The sequence below is a fragment of the Physella acuta genome, unplaced genomic scaffold (genome assembly GCF_028476545.2).
Source record: "Physella acuta isolate Inbredline_101_S28 unplaced genomic scaffold, ASM2847654v3 ptg000441l, whole genome shotgun sequence".
Taxonomy (NCBI): Eukaryota; Metazoa; Mollusca; class Gastropoda; family Physidae; genus Physella; species Physella acuta.
Window position 1 is genome coordinate 419,885 of NW_026731960.1, and position 20,868 is coordinate 440,752.

General features: G+C 32.0%; 3 protein-coding genes across 4 annotated transcripts in view; 1 reads left to right on the forward strand and 2 right to left on the reverse strand.

Annotated features, from left to right (window-relative positions):
• The window catches only part of LOC131943100 (helicase-like transcription factor), a 32,772-nt gene extending 25,861 nt beyond the window's left edge, over positions 1-6,911 (reverse strand). Inside the window, exons 1-10 of the mRNA XM_059303124.1 lie at positions 6,803-6,911; positions 5,899-6,171; positions 5,574-5,740; positions 5,275-5,497; positions 5,002-5,076; positions 4,713-4,878; positions 4,434-4,573; positions 4,234-4,330; positions 4,060-4,156; positions 3,781-3,848 (exon numbers count right to left, since the gene is read on the reverse strand). Coding sequence (XP_059159107.1) covers positions 3,781-3,848; positions 4,060-4,156; positions 4,234-4,330; positions 4,434-4,573; positions 4,713-4,878; positions 5,002-5,076; positions 5,275-5,497; positions 5,574-5,740; positions 5,899-6,150 — 1,285 coding nt within the window. The 5' untranslated portion in view covers positions 6,151-6,171; positions 6,803-6,911. The remainder of the gene's footprint in view (positions 1-3,780; positions 3,849-4,059; positions 4,157-4,233; positions 4,331-4,433; positions 4,574-4,712; positions 4,879-5,001; positions 5,077-5,274; positions 5,498-5,573; positions 5,741-5,898; positions 6,172-6,802) is intronic.
• A 291-nt stretch (positions 6,912-7,202) lies between these two features.
• Positions 7,203-14,736, forward strand: LOC131943085 (major facilitator superfamily domain-containing protein 1). The gene is made up of 12 exons (XM_059303095.1): positions 7,203-7,263; positions 8,601-8,701; positions 9,286-9,407; positions 9,590-9,789; positions 10,220-10,378; positions 10,556-10,671; positions 10,839-10,939; positions 11,068-11,176; positions 11,295-11,432; positions 11,733-11,872; positions 12,037-12,151; positions 12,570-14,736. The coding sequence occupies exons 1-12, from the start codon at positions 7,239-7,241 to the stop codon at positions 12,726-12,728; spliced, it is 1,485 nt and encodes a 494-aa protein (XP_059159078.1). The 5' UTR covers positions 7,203-7,238; the 3' UTR covers positions 12,729-14,736.
• Positions 14,737-16,224: 1,488 nt separating this feature from the next.
• Positions 16,225-20,868, reverse strand: part of LOC131943084 (E3 ubiquitin-protein ligase MIB1) — a 94,004-nt gene continuing 89,360 nt past the window's right edge. For both annotated transcript variants that reach the window (XM_059303094.1, XM_059303093.1), the window contains one exon: positions 16,225-19,647. In XM_059303094.1, the coding sequence (XP_059159077.1) occupies positions 19,507-19,647 (141 nt within the window). In that variant the 3' untranslated portion in view covers positions 16,225-19,506. The remainder of the gene's footprint in view (positions 19,648-20,868) is intronic.

The following is a 20,868-nucleotide window of genomic DNA, read 5'->3' on the forward strand; positions in this document are numbered from 1 at the left end:
AATTTGTGGCTATTTCAGTGAAAGCATGCAACGAATACCTGTATCTAATGATATAATTATTTCAGTGAAGAAAGCATGCAAGGAATACCTGTATCTAATGATATAATTATTTCAGTGAAGAAAGCATGCAAGGAATACCTGTATCTAATGATATAATTATTTCAGAGAAGAAAGCATGCAAGGAATACCTGTATCTAATGATAGTAGATGTTAAATAGAAGATTATAAAAGAAATTAGTTTTTCACCATTTTCATCTCAGTGTAAAATGATTTCATTCAAAGAAGAGTACTTATTTTGGAGTGGAATTGAAACTACTTAATAAAAAGTAGATATTTTGAAGAAAATAAATATTTTTGAGAATGCAGGATTAAAGTGGGAAAATGTCTTTAGTGCACCATATATGATTGGGTCAAATTGTGCTTCAAGAAAAAAGGACAGAAATACCACCAAGTTAAGAGAATTCACTGCATGGTTCACTTCATGGGAATCACCTCACCAAGAGGTACCAATATAATTAGTAAATACCAAAGGATCTAGAACAGGGGTCGGCAACCTTTTAAGACGAAAGAGCCAAAAGTTATAATTTTCAAAATTTCCCAGTTTTTTAAGAGCCACTAACATTATTTTCCCAATATTCTGGGATTTGATTAGAATTAAGTAAATAAATTTAATTGTCTATTTGAAATAAATACCATTAATTTGAACTAATATTGATTCAAAGAAAAACATGTTTCGCACAGAAAAGTGTTTTACCTAGCTCTGCTATGATTAAGTTAGTTATCAAATAATATAACTATAGGACAATCCCAATCCACTTTAGAAGCCAATAACTTTGTTTTTTCTTTCTTTAAGGACACTACTGGCTAAGGAGGTGTCTCCCATAGCCAAGCAGCCCTCAACTCTGACTAACTGGCTTAGATATAGGTTTGATTACTGAATCGGTCGCTTCTGTCCTTTGGTTCTCACCCTACTTGTTCCCCACAGTCCAGTACCTGGCTCTAACGTAGGATACTATAACTAAGATACTTCGGTTAACGGTATTTGAAAAAGTCGGCACTTCAGCAGTGGCATAAGTGGAATGGATTGGTTGACGGGGGGGGGGGGGGGGGGGGGGGCTGTGTTCTCTGATGAGTTTTTTAAAATCCTATTTAAAGTTGTTTTTCTTTACAGTATAGTATTTTTATGAGTTTAGAAAATGATATAATATAATTATTAATCATTATGCATGGAACTCGAGAGCCCCATCGAGCCGAGCCCCATCGCTGATGCTCGAGAGCAGCAGGTTGCCGGCCCCTGATCTAGAATATTAAATTTTTTTTTTTTTTTTTTTTTTTTAAGAGATTATTTATTCTTAGATCACCTGTCATCACTAGCAAGTGCTAACACACCTACATTAGTCCAATCTATGCCATGATGAAAATATGGATGTGTACACCAAACTTGCTTTAAATTTTTTTTTTTTTTTTTTTTTATTTATTTATTTATTTATTTATTTTTTTTTTTTATTTATTTTTTTTTTTTTTATTTTTTTTTGTTGTAATATTACATTTTTTTTTAAATTTTTTTTTTTTAATACTTTTATTTGCAATTAAAACAAGTACATCAACATCAAATTTTTTAACATAATTTTGAACACCAAATGAAAAGGAAAGGTTTTGCAAATGTACATAATGAATATTTACATGATGTCATGTATTTGATTATAAAAAAAATTGCAAAGGATGACAGTAAAAGGGGTGAAGGTCAAATGAAAGTGTCAGAAGTCTGGGTGGGGAGAGGAAAGGAAATTTTTCAGAGAGGGTCAATGGGACAGTGAAGCATTTTCTATGTAGGGAAACAACTTAAGTTGACTAGTTGAAAGGGTGTTGTAGTGGTCGCATTGAGTTTTCAAAAGGTTGCAGTGTGAAAGATGAGGGGAAGGAGACAAGATTTAGAACTTTAAATAAGTTCTGGATATTGATGTTGCGGTGGGTGGTGGGGGGTGGTGGGGTCGTTGGAACAGTTAAAGGGATTGTGGGGTTATCATGTCTGAGGGTAAAGTGGATATATTAAAAATTTTAATAACAAGCCATTTGTGTCTGTGGATAAATGTGCATTTAAGGGTATGTAGTTCTTTTGTACACTGCAGTTCACTGGTAGTTGAAAGGGTTTTCGTATTGAATAGAAAGATGAAATTAAGTTGTTCCAGCTAGGAAAACAGGACCTATAGATATACTGTAACTATGAAGCTTGGTTATATCCTTACAACAATAACTGCTGTATCAATTAGTAACAATAACCAATAAATCATTTTATAAATGTGGTTTCTAAAATTCAGCGATTAACCATTTGTTGTCTCCCTTGGACCAAATCAAAGATTGAATATGGGAGGTAATTATTAATGGCCTTATTTATCTTTGCTAAACACCTTATTACTCATTTTCATGCTTATTTTATTTTCAACAAAGGTATATCTAGATAATACACGCACACACACACACACACACACATATATATATATATATATATATATATATATATATATATATATATATATATATATATATATATATATATATATAAATGGTTTTCCATTTCCGCCTTTAGTGAGAGTGTGAAAATTTGATACTTGTTTGTCTAAACCAGTGGTTTTTAACCTGGGTTTGATTGAATCCCAAGGTTTCGGTGAGACAGTCTCAGGGATTATGCTGAGGTTAAGAATTATACCAGACTCATATGATTCAGGATAGGATTTTGTCAGTGATGATGATAGAACGATTAAGAAAGGTTCGATGATTAAGCATATGAAACTGGTGTGGTTTTCAGTACCTCAAAAAAGGTTTATAACCACTGGGCTAAACTATATATTTAAACCAAATTAATTTTTTTTTTCCTTTTTTATTTCGTTTATTATACTCTCAATACATGGTCAAGTTTCAAGCATGAGAAATTATTTGAAAAAGTGAACTGAATATTCCTCTTATGAAATTTAGACCACTATAAAAGTCACACACATGGTTTTGTCCCATGTTTAATAGTATTGTATAATATAGACAAATCAATCCCATATGTCTAGCTTACTGAATCTATGTGTAACTTATCACTACTTTCGTTACCCTATAATAATCTATTACTAAAAAAGCTTCATTTGGAAAGCAGCAATGCTGGTAAAATATTTAAGTACTTGCATGTACAATTAACAGCACAAGAACCATATTACTCAGATTCTTGACAGTTTATTATTTATTAATAGCATTTTAATAGTTTTGCCAGTGCTAGACTAGAATGGCTCAACTTGCCATTGCAAATGCTGACTCCCATCTCTATTCTTGTTCTGTGATATATTTGAATGCAAATTGTAGCCTAAATTTCCTTTTTTGCTCGACTTAGTATAAAATGATTAAATTATTCAGAAAGAAATCACACATTGTATCATCAAAATAGTCACAAGTTGACTACTCAGCTAAGATATACAAATAAAAAGTAAGCTTATCACAGCTTGTATATACACAATTAACGTGAGCCTGTATAGATGGCAGTGACACAATTCATGGCGTATGTGTGTTGTGGCAAAAAGGGTTCCACGTTATAGAAATATCAAAATACCAATATTTCATTCCAGCGCACTTTCTTACTACATCATGCTGACATAATTGAAATGTCATTGCCAGCAACCACACTCACAAAATCCGATTGCAAATCATATGAGTCAATATGCACTATTATGTATCTGAAACTTTAAAAACTGAACACTTAAACTAACTGACAATAAAGTAATTTAAAAAAATAATGATCCATACTTTTTACATAAGGCTGGTCCTCTTCATCAGAATCATCAATTGTGTAGTAAACTGGTCTTTTAATATTTCTGGATAAATTAAAAAGTAATCAAAATGCGTTAGTACTGCAGAATCAACCAAGCTGCAACAGATGTATATATTTCCAAGCAAACGAAGTTCATATTGGAATACAAAACTTGTGTGTCTGTATACTTAGTCTTCAGCTGTAGACAAACCATGTAATCTGAAGTTGATTTCAATTTAAAGAGATAAGAATTTTAAATATAAGAGTATTATCACCTTCTAGATCTTGCAACAGGTTCTGTGTTTGGTTTGCTCTGGGTGGGCACTCGTGGTTCAAACTCAGGATCTTCACACTTGAATTTTTTAGACTCACCTTTACAGACCAAAAAAGAGTGTTAGTTTCTAGATTTTATTTGAGAAGGGAAGAAAAGATTTTAATGTTTGACTTACTTTCTCTTTGAGAGGTTTTATTCAAAACAAATCTTGGAGAAAATGTTGAATCTTTTGTTTTGGATGTTGAGGGCAAATCAAGATGTGAAGAAGCCACCTAAGAGGTATTAAAATGTATAATCACCTACTAACTATAACAAAGAACAAGTTAAAAAAAAAAAGAATAGAGATGTTATGATAGGATTTTTCTGCGCACATACCTTATTCACGGTAGTGCCAAAAGCTGACCTGTACCTGCCAGGTACTGGACAAGCTAGAGGCTTGCCATCAATAAAATTACTCATTATAAGAGAAATAATCTCCAGTGTTTTCCCAAGACCCATATCATCTGCTAGTATACCTTTAAAAAAAAACAACACTTTTTTTGTTAGCTTTTAACTACTCTTAATTCATCATGAATTAATGTGTAAAAAATAATATGTAATAACAAATAACCCAACACCAATGTTTTGAATAAGACAAGATGAACACATCCTCACCTCCATGTACACTGGCTGGCACAGTTTTAGTTACAAACATAGTGAGGGAGTTTGCATAAACATTGCCCTGTTTTTCCCAAAAGGGAGGAAGAGTATTGTTGTTTTCCTTACAAATCATCCAATTGAGAGCCTGCTTCTGATGTGGATACAGAGAAGTTCGTATCGCCTATAAAAATAAAAGTTTTTTATGCTTACTTATTTTGAATAATAATTTTACAAAACTGATTTCATCATTTTATCAAATACTGTGAAATAAATAGCAAAATGTATGTGATAAATATTTGCTTACCTCTACTGGTTTTGTCTCTGTGGTTTTATCACCTTCTTCTAATGTTTCAAACATCTTGTCCAATTCATTTTGCATCTAGACATGTGTTAATAGAGTTTTTTAAGTAAGTACACTATAACTGAATTAAACAATGTAAAAAAGGTGTTGATACAATATGTAACTGTAAATTCTCAGTGTGAGTAATTATATGAATATCTAATGCTAAAAATAAACATATTTAACCATGTTACATTATATCCGAGTCATATACTGTATATTAGAAATGTATATAACCTCAGCTGGTGAAATGAAAATCCTCGATGAAACAACATGTCCATAGTCCATGGAAGAACCTTCAAGAAGAGAACCACTTTTTCTGACAGGATGCTCACCCTCTGATAGTGTAATACCATTGGATCTCAAAATTCCCACAACTTCTGGTCGGTTATTAGGGGTCCCCCACAGATAGATATCTATTGGCATCCTGTACTTATTTTTGGCTCCATATGGGACTATCCTGAAAATAAAAGTACCAAATTTGTAAAATTTAAATTATAAAAAGCCCAAATGGTTAAGGTCTTAAATGTTCTTACCCTTCCACTTTTGCCACAGTCTTGTCCATTATTTGAGAGAGAGCTTTGGCGTGTTCTTTTTTAATGTGTCCCACTTGCTCCATGCCCATATTTTCAACTTTAACAGCATTGCAGTCATATCTGTTGTCTGGTTCCCTCACTAGATTCACCATCTCATTATTTGATACCTAGAAGAAAAAAAGTAATGCATGCTCACAACTAAGTCTTTATGAACTAGTAGCCTAAACCTACCATTTTTGGCCCTAAGATATTTATTATCACTATGTCACAAGTTATATCAGAGTAATGAACTGAACTTATAATAATAAAAAACACATTACTTAACTGTTCCTTTATAATACTGAACTCCAACAATGTCTGATCGTACAAGACCAAAAAGCTCATCCTCCTGATCAGGTTGGGTAGACTGATATTTCATCAATACATTATCGTCATCTTCTTCTTCAAGTAAGCTTGCCAGTGTTTGACCATGCCCAACTATTGCTGAGCTTTTCTTTGAAGTCTTTTTCGTATTTACAGCTTTTTTCTTTTTTTCTTTGCTTTTCTTTCGTTTTTTGGGTTCCATAGTTGAATACATTTCGCTTGTACTCAATCAACACTGTACAAAAGTTTAAAAAATTCATATCTAAATAAATAGGCCTACAAGTTTTAAAAATATTGGAAGTAGGTTGGGGCAAATGGTGGTGTGTTCTTTTTACCAGGGTAAACTTGTGACATATTTTATAATTGTCCATAAATTATCAATTGATATCACACTTTCTGTACACATTTTTAAAATGCGAAATAACGTCTAAAATTCGTTTTATAACATTGCTTTTTTATAATACAAAAATGTGACATCGCAACATCTGAACCCCCCCCCCCCCCCGCCCCGTCATCACACATCGGCACATAATAACGGACCCCCCCCCTCCCCCCTACGAGTGTGACGTCATTTATGGATGACCCCCTAGATGTAGGGATACTCAATCATACTGATTGATTTAGACTGAATTTTTAATACTCATAATTATTATAAATAACAACTAGAATCTAGATCTAAATCTATTAAAGTCATACTGAAGTGATTCAATACTCAATCAATACTGAAACTGAAATAAAAAATACTGGATTCTTCTAGCTTCTAGTCTAATCTACACGTTGAGCAGCATTAATCATTAATGGGGAAAACTAGATCTAGATCTATCTACTAGATTCTATCTGCTATCACTAAATTTAAAATGTTTGACCTAGACTAGAATCTAGATTTTCTAGACGAGAATCTAGATTGTAAGTCTAGACTCTAGATCTAGTATGTTGCGTGTTTAGCATCGTACATCTAGGAATTATTGTTTTGGCTCATTTAAAGCTAAAAATAAACACCCGCCGTGTTTTGTTTACTTTATTTTTTCATTTGTCAACGACACAATACATAGATTCTACTTCTATCTTTAAAACTTTTAAGCGTTGTAAGATTAAATTAATTTCAAGCAGTGAAGTTGCTGTTTTTTTTAAAGCATAACTGTTATAAAATATTTTTTAAGCCAATAAAATGAACTTAAAATAATTTAAAATATTATTTTGAAACGTAACACTATTGACTTATGGTTATAATTTTGTATTTTGGTATTTTAGGTCCTTTTGTCACGTGATAAATGATCATGTGACTTGAATAAAGCCCACAAAATGGCTGTCCTACGAGCTACCGATCGTAAATTTTTTTCTTTCTTTATTTTTCTTTCTTTTATACAGTCAGAAATTTTGATTTGTTTGTTCTCTGCATGTTGTTTTTTTAGATATAGAATGTTGATCTGTATGCTTTTAATATACTGAATGCTGGAAAGTAACAACCTGTCTACAGCAGATCATTGGTCTCTCAGTGGCTCAGTGCAGTGGTCTAGTGACTAGTCACCAGTAGTACCAGTACCAGTCTAGACTCTAGTCTAGTGGCCTGGGTGATCATCTGGTCTGGTGGATCCTTGCCTTAACTTAAATAACTTAACAAATACCAAAATCCGAAATCACTATCCAAACTAATAATAACAATATTACCTCCCCCCACCATTAACTTAAGTACTGTATTAGGCCTAATATATTACTATTAAATTATTAATTAAGTATTTTCTAATTGTCTGCGAAGGATTTAATTAAAAGGCGTCCACTGGGCCAACATCTCCAATGGATAGATAAGATACATTTAAAATTAAATACATTACTTACAGGAGAAAGGGAAAAGGAAGCAGTTTCTAAAATAATTAAAAAAAGGTGCTGCTGCTCGATGGGTCACGTTTTTAGAATAAGTCCAAATTATATCAATTTATTGTATCAAAGGAAGGGGTTAACTAGAAGTCTCTCAAGGAATCAGGAAGTCAGGAAGAAACGACTGACAAAAGAAGTCTATCTGGGGGACTGCCAAGAAAATAGACAGGAATGGCAAAGGTGGAGAGCGCTTTCTGTGGTGGCCCCATGTGTCTTGGGCACAAAAAGGAAAAGAAGATTTATATAGGCTAGGACCAACTTTGTTTGAACACACTTTACTCCACCATCCTACTGCATTAAAATATACGAAGTATTTGTTCAAAAGAAAATGCCTCCCCAAGGCTCTAGGCTGGACAGGATGCAGTATTTCTGTTCATGTGCAATGACCTACATTGGGCTTGTAGGCTTATTATTCTGATAACAGTAACTGCTACAGGTGGTAGACTATACTTAGTTGATGGTCATCTAACACAGAAGCAATAAAAATTAGATAACAAAAAGCCTGGTCAAGCATAGCACTGTTTTGCAGTTTTGATCCAAAAATTTCTAGCAGTATTGGTATTACCAGTGTTCGGTAGTAGTCTCTTTCAGAAATGGGTGCATGCTTTAGGTTTTAGTAGTGTTATGTGTTATGTGTCAGGTTTTGTGAAATGGTAAGAAATTAAGGCTAGGGCTATAGTAGAACTTTGTATGGGAAATGGTTAGTGTTGGCTTAAGCTTGTCATATTTCTACTTGGTTAAATAGTTTTGTGTTGATTGAAATGCTCAGGCCTACTTCATCCTTTTCAGGTGGCTACAGGTTTCTGGTGCTATTTTTCAACTGTATGCTTACATTTGGATCTTACTTTTGTTTTGATATGCCAAGTGTTTTACAAGATGTTTTTACTCAAGTAAGTGTGAATGTTTTACCTTTTTTATATCTAGATACACTCTGACATGATTTATAATCAATTTTCAAAAAATTGTTAATAAAAAAATTTGGGGGGGGGGGGGGAAGAGAAAGAGAGAGAATGGTGGGATAATATTTTTCAAATTTTTAATGGTGTAAATAAAAAAAAATATTTCTTTATCTTCCATACCACTTTAAGAATCAGTGTCTAAATACAAACAAAAATAGAGGTATAATAAGAAATTAGAACTTTAAAAAATTCCATGTTTTTCAATAACACTTAAATTGCTTAGCATTATAGTGAGGTTTTTTTTTTAAAAAAAAACCAATTCATTCACTGCCTGTAACAACCCCCCCCCCCCCCACCTTGGGTAGCAGTCTTTTATTAGATACTTCAAAAAATATTTTTATTAAAATATTTTCAGATTTGTATTTGTATTATATTGTGTAAACCTCTGAGACCAAAATGTATATCCAATTTGTGTACTTTATATGTGGTCAAAAATTGAATACAAAATAAAATAGATATCAAATGTGCCTATGTTATACTGTAATACCTTACTTAAGATAGCTGTGTTATTTCAGTCTGGCAGCAATTGTACAAATTCATCTGGCTCAATTTTATCTAACACAACATGCAACTGTACAGATTGTTTAGGCATGTCAGACGCAGACTACAATCTTCTTTATGCCATTTATGCTTGGACGTAAGTAGTTCCATGTCATTTGCAAGGTTTTACAAATTTCTCAGAGTAAATTTCCATGAGAATGGTGTGATACTTTAAGTTAAAGGTAAATAATATTGTATGGCTTAATTCTGTGGTGCAACTGGAATTTGTAACACCACTCCATATTATTTATTCATTATTTATTATTTATTCATTTTCAGAAATGCTGTTGTGGTGATTTGCGCAGGGTTTCTGATCGACAAACTTGGCAATAGAGTTGGAGTTTTTCTGTTTTCGTCTCTCTGTTTACTGGGATCCTCTACATTTGCTGCGGGGGCTTTCCTCAAGGGCACATCATACCTTCTTCCAGTTATGTTGTTTGGAAGATTGTTATTTGGGTCAGGAAATGGCTCTCTCACAAGTAAGATTATAAATATCTCTGTTTACTATTGAGAATAAGAAAAAGTTTTTAAAACTTTCTTTTGAATGTCGCTTTTTGCTTAACTTAGAGAAATTCCAATTATTCAAAAGAGGAAATATTGTTTGTATAAATTTGAAATAAAAAAGGTCATAGAGGCGTATAGATGAGAGCCAAAATATTTCTCTTACTCTTCATTGAAACCTTCTGAGAATTTCAGTCCACAATTTTACATCAAGCAATGTATTTTTTAATAAATTTTCATAATGTTTATATTTACTTGAATGTTCTTAGAATTTTTTTTAATACTTTATTGTTAAAGAGCTGGATAATTGAAACTACAGTCTTATTTTATTTCTTGAACATTGTTTTTTAAATTTCATTTGCTCTCATTGTATTAATTGTATCTTACCTGAGACTTTCCTCTCTTCAGTTGTTCAGAACAGGATAACTGCCTATTGGTTTAGAGACAAAGAGCTGGCTATGGCTTTTGGAATTACCCTAGCTTTCTCAAGGCTTGGTAGTGTACTCAACTTTTTTCTCACTCAACGCTTTGAAGAGGCTTATGGCCTACGTTGGACTCTGTGGGGAGGTCAGAACTGCACTTGTTTTAAATATTTATTTTATATTCCCACCTGTGAAATTGTTTTATTTATTTTTTAAGCATTTCATTTTAGTTATTAATCAATTTTGGCTATTTTTAAAATTAAACTTTGAGAATTAGAAAGACATTATATTGTTGAGTCTAAACCTAAAATGTATTTTTTAGGTGCTATGTTGTGCGCACTGGGTTTTGTCTCTGCAATTATTGTGAGCATCTTGGACCGCCATGGGGTGAAAGAACTTGGAGACGAAGGAAAACTGAAATCAGAATCTAAGAAATTGGTAGTCATATCTTCTATTTATTTATTTATTTCCCTTATCAACTGTCAAAAAATCTTATTTTGCTCATTTTAAGATACCCAGAATATATAATGTTTATTAATCAGAATAATAATTGAAAAATAATCATAGTGTATTTTGAAACTTTTAAATGTCTAATTTATTCCCAGAAAATAACGGATGTGAGACACCTTTCATTATCATTCTGGCTTGTTGTACTGTCCATTATGTTTTTCTACAATGGAGTTTTTCCTTTTGTTGCTGATGCCAGGCTAGTTTTTTATATTTTAAATTTTGTTTTGCTGTATAATTTTGTAATTGTTTGATTTGTGGTTGGTGAATTTATGTCTTGATTATTATTGTGATTGGTGTGTAATATCTATTTATTTTACCTTTCAGCAAATTTATAAAAACAAAGTATGGTATTGATAAAACAACTTCTTCATACATAGCTGGAGCTATTTATGATGTGTCCATGGTTGTGTCCCCTTTTCTTGGAGGATTGATTGTAAGTTTTTAATTATAAATTTAGGTTTATATAACAGTTACATTAATATCTATAATTATTCTGATCTAAATTTCAGAATTAATTAAAAATGTAAATACACCATTGTTTTCAATGCAAGGATGTTTTTGGCAAGAGAGGCTACATAGCAATGGCTACTGCTGTCTTGACTATTCCTGTGTTTGGTCTGCTAGCCTTCAGCTATGTTCCTCCACTAGTTTGTACATTGTGGCTTGGTGTCACATACTCTTTTGCTGCGGTAAGTTTTATCTTGTTTTATCATAAAACATTTTTTTAATTTACACAAACTTTTAAAATCAAGTTTTAAAAATTTTAGTTACTTATAAAACTTATAAAAGCTGAACATAATTTAGTTTGTAAATTAGTTTTCATGTTCTAGAGAAATGATACTTATAATTTTAGTTCAGAAGAAAATGATTAGTTTTTAAAAGGAAATCTAGTTATAATGAATTATTTTCTTAAAATTTTAAATTCCAATTTTTGTTTTTTCTTTTAATATTTTGAATGAGCAGAAGATGAATGTTCTTTAAATTTCTAGGCAAGCATGTGGCCCAGTATACCCCTAGTTGTAGCACCAACTACCCTGGGGACAGCTATGGGCTTGACCACCAGCATCCAGATGATTGGCATTGGCATCTCCAACTTGGTTGTTGGACAAATACTGGGCAAAGATGACAAGTAAGTCGGGTCAATAATATCCCAACTTTCTTTTGCTCAGAAAAGAATTATTTGAGAGAAAATATAGACAGTGGAAAAGCATGTCATTTGTCATGTTTTGTTTTTTAGTATTTAAAAATATTTTAAAAAATTATGTTTGAATCAAATATCGTTTTTTTTTTCAGCCAAGATATAGATGTAACTCTTCGACACTGGAAATATGTAATGATCTTCCTTTTAGGCAACACTATCTGCTGCATAGCTGCAACATTTTTCCTTAATGTGAATGACAGACGCAAGGTAAGTTTAAGATATGGTAAAATGTTTTCCCATTTAGAGAGCCAGTCTTACATGAACTATGACATCTGTGTGATTTTTTAGTCAGTGAATTGTATTAGCTGGCTAATACAAAAATAGTGTAATTTTGATATTATAGATTTGTAGATCAATGATCTTCTTATACCTAAGTGATTGTCAGTAGATTTTATGTGCCAAATAATGTCCACTTGTTACCCCCATATACCCCCACACATTAGCCACATTGTTACCCTCATATACCCCACATATTAGCCAAATGTCGCTCCGTTGTTACCCCCATAAACTCCACACATTAACCAAATGTCGCTCCCTTGTTACCCCCATATACCTCACATATTAGCTAAAGCTCCCTCCTTTGTTACCCCCACCCATTAACCAGCCATTATGTTTTCCCCAACAGAGTGGTATTTTAAATATCAGCAAAAAACAAAAACTCCTGCTGGCCCAACAAGCTGAGCCAGATAAAGATAGCCCAGAGATAGGCAGCAGTGAAGAGGACCCTTTGCTTCCAGATGGACCAGGACAGAAATATTTACAGGGGGGAAATTCACTCAACTGAAAACATTTTCTTTATTAATAGAGAAAATCTACACAGAAGGTTTTAAACTCAGTTACAGACTATATCTTGGTTGTCAGGGTTATGTAATTTTAAAGTGGATGTGTGTATGTACATCTTAGTAAGTTAAGTAGAAGCTTGACTCAGTGTTGTTCAGATACATAGATGTATTTTGAAACCATTGTGTGATGTATAATAGTCCCTAGAATCTGCCAGTCTATCATGGGAAAATTTTATTTTATTAATTGCACAACTTTTTAGCTCTGAAATAAATATTCCAGAGGAGAGTTTTAAACATACAAACATGATTATGTTATGTCAAATAACATACTGCATTTTAGCAATTCAAATTTAATATTATTATTTATAGAAATAAGTTAAACATTCTGATTTTCCAGTAAGTGCCTGATGTAAATTTTAAATTTTATAATAAATTTTATTGTTTTAATTTTTTTTCTACATAATTGATAAGAGAGCCTAAGTTTTTATATTGATTTATATATTTATATACAAATTGTCATTTTGAATTCCAGCTGCACATCATAGTTTGTGTCAGGTATAAAAAAATATTAGTTTGATGTATTTTGTAACAATTTTGTGATACTGTAAATCATGAGGAATTCTGATGTTAATATTTTTGAGTTGATAATTGTGATAAAGTAAATTAAAAAGGGGTTTTGTATAAATGAGCATGTTTCCACAGACTATATTTGAGCTAATACTTGTGATTAAGTATATTCAACTCAGGAAATTGGTTAAGACTGCTGTTAATTAGTTTGGTATCAGCTGAGTGTCTGAAATTTTTATCGAAAGATATGTAGGATTTTGAAAAAAGGTGACTGATGTTAAAAAATTAATTAATTTTAATACTTTATTTTAATTAGCTATTTGTTTCTGCTGTATTTTAACTCTTCTGAGTCTTCACAGGATTTTTTCTTTTTAACTAATAAAATGTTTTTAAAAAAACCTCAACAAAAAACCTTTGTTAGAATAAGCTGTTACTCCAATTCTTTTTTTGTTGTTACTTTTCCACTAATTGTTACTTTTTTTTGAAGTCTTAAAGATAAAAAGTTGACTTAAAGTATTCTTTCACTATATATTTCATTCACAGTGTTACTGATCATAAAAAGAAATGGCAATATTTCATTTTTTTAAAAAATTAATGAACACTAATTATTGTAGATAAAAAAATCATAATTCAGATTGTGATTTATTGAATCAAAAGGAAAATACAGAAAATTCACTGATTTATTTTGTGGTTTCCCTTTGGTATAAAGAAAATATTAGATTTTCTACAGTTTTGAAGTTGTTTTTTTTTTTAATGTATTGAGTACTTTTGAATCAGTGGTTTAAGATTTATCATCATCCAAATGTAAGTTTTTAAAATGATGATGTAGAAAATTAAAATCCCTGTCAAATTGTAAATCTAAACATAACTAATATATATATATATATATATATATATATATATATATATATATATATATATATATATATATATATATATATATGCAATATACAATACTTGGTTTACATGTAAGGAAACAGAAAATTTATGTATGGTAACAGTAAATTTGTTACTTAAAATTTTTATGAATTACTTTGTGTTAGGTTTCAAATATGTTTACTTAACCAGAAATACTTGGCATGTCTGATATTTTGAGTATTCTGTACTTACAAAGTGACTGCTTCCTTACACAAATACTACAATGTACTATCTAGTCACAAACAATTTGTAAATGTAATTCTTTTGGTTCTTAAAAAGATAAACTATTTTTAGCATGCTTTCTGCTTTCTGAAATTTAATTTAAATCAAAACTGCATAAACTCCACATTTTTTTGGGTTTTTTTTTTTTTTTTCCTGAAAACATTTCGGTTCTATTTGCTTTAAATTAAATTTCTAATCATCAATTACCATTGACTGCTGCATTGAAAATGTCTTGTGATATATTATTTTGTAAAAAGTGTAAATGCATAAAAATTGGAATAAATTTTTAAAATATTCATACAACTTCTAAGTTAACATCCGAGTTGCATTTTCTTTAGAGAAATTGTGTACTTCTACTAATTGCTAAAAGTGACACTAATATCTTTTCGAATTGTTTATATTGAAAGTGGTTTGTAAAATAAACTTTTTTTTATAGAGGAGCATTTTCACCAAACTAGTTATTAAAGTAAGGAATTTACATGTGGGAACAGTCTAGCACAGTGGTTCCCAAACTTTTTTGAGTGGCGAACCCCTTTGATAAAAAGTAAGTGACCCACGACACCCTCCCCCCCCCCCCCCCCTTAGCTCCAAAATTAGATTTTCTAGTAGACTTTCAATATGAATTATTCCTGATAACTGTTTTAATACGATGAGTAAAATTGCATGCTATTATCTAGCATCAACATTCGTGGTTGAGTTTTTGTTAGCGCCAACCTCATGTCATTCTCAACATTTAATTTCTTTGTTTTGTTTTAATTGGAGTAGTGTTCTCACAAAGATATGTAGACATAAAAGGTACTAAAACTCAAAAGGCAGTCAATTTCACATTAAGGGTATGAATGGTGCATACTACACCAAAATTGTGTGAGCAGTTTTTCATCTGAGGCAACTCTGAATCATTCCACAAATTTAAGAACTCATCTTGTAATTCATCAAGAATGCCAGCATCAAGGGAACCATGCAGTTTCTTCTTCTTTCAGCTCAGGGAAATAATGCAGCAGTGCGTTTTCAAGAGATTCAAGATGCCCAGAAATCTCCTCTTTCATATATTTATTTATCCATACAAACCCCACAGCTGTCTTCCCATTTAAATCATCCTGTTTCAAAAAGCGTATTTTTTTTTCTCTGTGATGTCTTCACAAAATAGCAACTATTCTTTGCTATCATCGGAATGAATATATTTCACAATGACAACTAACTGCGAACACGATGTGATGTCTGTTGATTCATCAACTTGAAAAGTTTGGTGAAAGTTTGATTTAATTAAAAATTTGTTCTTTAACATCTATGGATGTCTGCTATAAGCCACTGAATATTATATTAGAAAGAGATATTTGTTGCATTGCATTTATTGCCCTGGAATCCCCAAGAATTAATTTCACCATCTTCAACATGCAGAGTTGTGAGTTTTTTTTTTTTTTTTTTTTTTGCTTGACAATTTCTAATGTGAGTTCATTTGATGTTTGCACTAATACTGTGTTTTCTTGGTGAAAAGTTCATGCTCAATCAAGTCTCTGATGTTAGCAACTAGCTTCATGTCGACGAAAAAACTCCATTTTTTTTGGGGGTGTTCCAAATGACTTGTCTCAAAATGACGTTTTAGTTTTGAAGGTTTCATAGACTCATCACGAAGAACAACTTAGCACAGTACGCATTGTTTAGTCTAACAGTTGGCGACCCCCCCCCCCCAGAAAGTTCTTTGCAACCCCTCTGGCAGTCGCGACCCACAGTCTATCAAGATGCCTGAAGGTCAGTACATTAAAAAAGAACAGGGTGGAAGAAAGTTGGTATGCTTCAAAATTTTATTAGATGTTTTGTTTAAAAAAAGCCAGAAATCAAATTACAATGTAAATCATGCCCTACACTACGTACACATAAATAAAACAAAACAGTACATACAATTTTTTAAAATTAATATAAGCATGTCAATTTGATTTTCATTAGTTAGTCCAGTTTTTTTGTAGTCACAATTTAAAAATACAAGATTTTAATGATGGCATACTACCACTTTCTATCATATAGTTGTAAAACAACTATACTGTGCAGTTGTTTTTACTAGGAACTGTAAATAAGGTTGTTACTAAAATCTTGTTAAAAATGAATTGTAATAAATTAGTTTCCATTTGAATATCCAAAATCATATTTACAATTAATGAATGCAATATGCTAAATATGATAATGGTTTTATAAATTTAATACAACTGTTGATGAAACAAAAACTAAATAGGAAAATGTAGCATCCTACAATAATCTTCCACGTTGAAAACAAAAAAAAATTGTTTTTCTGCCAAGGACTTTTACATGTGATGTAAAATTTTGCTCAAACTTACTGCCATCAAATCATTATTTTGACAAATAAAAAATTTGGCAGTAGTCAGTGGAAATCTGGCAACTATCTGACTAGTGAGGTCCATAAAAACAGAGGGTAACTTGGCCAGTGAGAAATAGCTAAAACCCAAGTACGAAACCAAAATTAGATTTTAGACAAGGTTACTAGCAGTGGCTTTAAAAACTAAAAAAAATATATTTTAACAAGAAACATATGGTAAAAAAATATAATAATCCTCTGTTTAAATCTTTTGATAATTTAAAGAATAAAAGAAATCTGAATTAAATAATAGATTTCTAATAATCGAATTGTTTGTAAATTTTCAACATTCAAAACATCGTATTTGAAATGCTATAATGAAATAGTTCATTTATTTTTTAGAAGTTATCAAATTAAAAAAAATATATAACACAGCACAAACATGTCTAAGAAAATTTTCTTGATATTTTCGAAATGTTTCAGAAATATCTAGAAAATTCTTTTCTTTTTAACAGACCTTTAAAAAATATCTCGTAAATTATTTTTTTAAGCAGACTATGTATCATAATTATTGCCAATTGACAACTAACATGCAAAACACAAAAAAATTCCTATAACCACACACCCCAAATTTTAATACTTAATACGACAGTTCTAAAAATATCAGAAATAACAAATATGTTATAATGAATTTGACGATAAATTTACAAAGCATGGACTAGATGTGGGTTAAATGTCAAGGCCCTGGTTTAATGGCTTTTTGTTACAACTAAAACTAAAAAATTATTAACAGACACATGAAGTTTTACATAAATCAGGTTTCATCTGAATGACATAGTGCAGTTAAAGTATAATTATTTTTATCTCAGTTCATTACACAATGAAGTAGAGAAAATTTATATTTGTAAGTTATTTTTGCAGAACATCCTTAGACAATTAAGGAAAGGCTTTAATATGAAAATGATAAAAAAAGTAGTTTGCCTAACAAAATCATTTGAATAATATGGGGATTTTTAGGACGTTTTTTGGTAACAGCACATACAATTGTTTTTAATACAATAAAAATACTTTCATGTATTACAAAGCCATTTGATATTAAGTTACAGATTAAAATTTTTTTTAAACACTTCACATGAAAAAAAAATGGTTTAGGCAGAAATGATAAAAATACGCAAATGCACAGGTTACACACCAGGAAATGCCATGAGATACTGGCTACAAGTAGCACTTGGCTAACTCATTAATTTAATGCATGCATGAAAGACAAAGCAAAGAAATGGGAAATACACAATGTGAATTAAATTAAATTAGCGAAAAAATGGATAGCAGGTTGAAAATAAACAACCAATGGACAATGGGGACAAATCAACATCTATTTATAGAAAATAGCTATTAAAAATTTCCATTCTTTAATAACTTTTGTTGTGGAATATACAGACATTTGATATCATTCATTCCTTATTACTAGTAGGATATGCATATAGTAAAGATCTTTATTAAAGTTATTCATAAGCATTGTTAAACATTGCAATAATTGTACCAAAAATTCAGTAAGTTTTTACATAAAAATAATTGGATCATAATTGTAAATTGTGTTCAATTATATGAGGTGATGTTTATTTTAATGTGACCGGCAAATAGTGGCTATTAAAGCCAGTTATCCGATACTTGTGTTTTACTTATGTAACAAGTTAAGTTGCATTATAAAAAAAAGCATCAACTACAATCAACACAATATTGAATGATAGATTTCTTGCTTACAACACAAACCACAGTTTGACAAATAAAAATACATTTTTTTACACATGAAAGAAAAATATAGGAAGTCAGTATAAAAAATTAATTGGTTTTCAGTTTTTTTTTCCTCCACTGCCTACAATTTTTGTCTTGATGAAATTAGGATGTCTAACCTGTCACCAAACAATAGCCTGTCTCCAGCTGTCACACCCCTAATCCTGCCACATGTCCTATCATGATCTAATCCATGAAGATTAACTCTTGAAACCAGGCATTATTTTATCAGCTTTATTGAAATTATAGGCGTCCCTCCATTTTTTGGAACCAGAACATTTCAGGTCAGATTTTTTTCTAGTTATCTGAACCAACTACATATACACATATAGTTTAAGGACTATACATATATATGTAAAAATAAATATATATCAATAAATTAAAAGGAAGCACCTAAATTTTAATGGCAGTTCTACGGATAATCATGGACTATATAAACAATTTTACTAAGGAGAGGTATTGTAGTCTTTTTAAGATTTAATCTTCAATAAGCCAGGCAAAAAACATTGTACAAAAAACAGATGATGGCAAGTGTATTTTGTACATGATATGGGAAGGACAATAAAACACAAACAATATTCAAATACTTAAATCCCACGTTAACTGTTGTCTACCAACCATGTGGAGAATTCTATTTATAACTCAACATGTTTACAATTTACACATCAAAATCCGAAACACATTTAAAAAATGTCTAGCTCACAAGACCACAAACATTAAAGACCACATTTGACCACTAGAGCTGACAAATGTATATGACCACATCTGATGTAACTAATGAGCTCACAGGTATGACTGGGAACTATAAAATCCAAGATGACCAAATTAAGTACAATTTGTTTTTGAATGGGTCATTTATCATCTTGAGTTTTATATCCATCACCTGTACATAGCTTACATTCATACTGTGTCCATGTATTACAATGTTTATTAGGCCAGATATGTCAGAAGGTTTATGTTTGGCCACCTATGACTCAATAGAGCAGGATCCTCTTCTCCACAGATTTCCTACAGATGGGGCACTCATTGAGCCGGTCACCACACAGCTGGCAGGCTCCATGGCCGCACAGGAAGATCATGTTCTTCAGCCTGTCCATACACACTGGGCAGCACGTCTGGAACATTACGAGGTACATCAGGGCAAAGTTCTAAGGTGCCACCAGATTGGTCAATATTCTAAGGTACCACCAGATTGGGCAATATTCTAAGGTACCACCAGATTGGGCAATATTCTAAGGTATCACCAGATTGGGCAATATTCTAAGGTACCACCAGATTGGGCAATATTCTAAGGTATCACCAGATTGGGCAATATTCTAAGGTGCCACCAGATTGGTCAATATTCTAAGGTGCCACCAGATTAGGTAATATTCTAAGGTGCCACCAGATTGGGCAGGTACCACCAGATTGGGCAATATTCTAAGGTACCACCAGATTAGGAAATATTCTAAGGTACCACCAGATTGGGCAATATTCTAAGGTACCACCAGATTGGTAATATTCTAAGGTACCACCAGATTGGGCAGGTACCACCAGATTGGGCAATATTCTAAGGTACCACCAGATTAGGAAATATTCTAAGGTACCACCAGATTAGGAAATATTCTAAGGTACCACCAGATTGGGCAATATTCTAAGGTACCACCAGATTGGTAATATTCTAAGGTACCACCAGATTGGGCAATATTCTAAGGTACCACCAGATGGGGCAATATTCTAAGGTACCACCAGATTGGGCAATATTCTAAGGTACCACCAGATTGGTAATATTCTAAGGTACCACCAGATTGGGCAATATTCTAAGGTACCACCAGATTAGGAAATATTCTAAGGTACCACAAGATTGGGCAATATTTTAAGGTACCACCAGATTGGGCAATATTCTAAGGTACCACCAGATTGGGCAATATTCTAAGGTACCACCAGATTAGGAAATATTCTAAGGTACCACCAGATTGAGCAATATTCTAAGGTACCACCAGATTGGGTAATATTCCAATGTACCACCAGATTGGGTAATATTCTAATGTACCACCAGATTGGGCAATATTCCAATGTACCACCAGATTGGGCAATATTCTAAGGTACCACCAGACTGGGCAATATTCTAAGGTACCACCAGATTGGGCAATATTCTAAGGTACCACCAGATTGGGCAATATTCTAAGGTACCACCAGACTGGGCAATATTCTAAGGTACCACCAGATTAGGCAATATTCTAAGGTACCACCAGATTGGGCAGGTACCACCAGATTGGGCAATATTCTAAGGTACCACCAGACTGGGCAATATTCTAAGGTACCACCAGATTGGGTAATATTCTAAGGTACCACCA